Source organism: Atta colombica, unplaced genomic scaffold (genome assembly GCF_001594045.1).
Source record: "Atta colombica isolate Treedump-2 unplaced genomic scaffold, Acol1.0 scaffold112, whole genome shotgun sequence".
Taxonomy (NCBI): Eukaryota; Metazoa; Arthropoda; class Insecta; order Hymenoptera; family Formicidae; genus Atta; species Atta colombica.
This window is the reverse complement of record NW_017259198.1, coordinates 965,704-966,960: the sequence shown is the minus strand read 5'-3', so window position 1 is coordinate 966,960 and position 1,257 is coordinate 965,704. Positions and strand designations below refer to the sequence as shown.

Sequence of the window (1,257 nt, the reverse complement as noted above, 5' to 3'; positions counted from 1 at the left end):
TATATATATATGTTATCGTACTAATTTGTCCCTTATTCGATGGCGACATTAGCATATTATGAGAAATTTCTATGAATTATGATAGCATATTTGTAGATATAATTACACTCGGAACAAAATATTTCAGTCATAAATCAAATTTTATTCATTCCAAATGTTTCCTACATTAAAACATTTATGCATATTCTATTTTATATTGGTAAATTTCATGAATTAGTAGGAAAGGAATGTATAGTTGACATTTAAACTTCCTTGCTTCGAATTTTTTAAAATAACTTCATTAAAAGCTTGATCTGTCTCGAGACGATATCACTTGTGTAATGTCAAAGGCGAGAAATGCAATAAATGAATTGTTACGTAGAGTTTTATTTTTTATTTTCTCTTATAAAAATATAATAAGTTCGTAATTGTGAAATCTGCGACTAAAATATGCGACAAAACAACTATCTATTCGATATGTCATGTAGAAATATAAAATAATTCCTAAATTTCAAAAATATTGGTACATCTTTTTCAGTTGTCAAATACCGCCATTGAACAGATATCTCAGTTTACCGCATATTTTAGATTTCAGAATTACGAAATTATTATGTTTTTAAAGGAAAATTAAAAAAGGTAAAGCTATACGTAGCAATTAATTTATTGCATGTCATTTCTCGTTTTTAACGTTATACAATTAATATGGCGCCTCAAGATAACTAAAAGTTGCTGTGGAAAATTTTTAATTTGCACTTTTCATGGGAAATTCACTGAAAAAAAAACGATTTTATGATCGGTCCATAGCTCATTCTATCGTACACGGAGGAACTGAACAAGATGCCCTATCGCCAGAAGTTTCCACGTCTAGAGCCGAAGAACGTGCAATTCTGGTTCAAGAACCGCAGGGCCAAGAATAAGCGGCTGAAGATGGCTCTATTCGAGGGCGAGTCGCCGCAACAGCATCCATATCATGCCGACTAGTTAATTTCCTTAAATAACATTGACTAGAGAAGCGCGAGAGAGGCTTGGCCTTTGCAGCACGGAAATAAAAGGAAATCGTTAACCGACTTGTTACTCCTTACTATCGTTGACATGCGGTTTTAAACGTTTACCGGCCGCACATTCATTGTAATTATCACGTAACAATTAATATAATTATTATGGACTTTCATGAGTGTAAATACGAGGTGATGTCAAATAAAAAATATACGTCACGACAAAACAATATTATTAAGTATCTGCCCTCTGCACCAAGTACAAATTAATTGGCTCAACGTA

General features: G+C 32.5%; 1 protein-coding gene across 1 annotated transcript in view; it reads left to right on the top strand.

The window, feature by feature from the left end:
* LOC108694003 overlaps positions 1 to 960 on the top strand; it is a 46,860-nt gene extending 45,900 nt beyond the window's left edge. The window contains exons 7-8 of the mRNA XM_018203248.1: positions 86 to 92; positions 784 to 960. Coding sequence (XP_018058737.1) covers positions 86 to 92; positions 784 to 960 — 184 coding nt within the window. The remainder of the gene's footprint in view (positions 1 to 85; positions 93 to 783) is intronic.
* Positions 961 to 1,257: the final 297 nt, after the last annotated feature.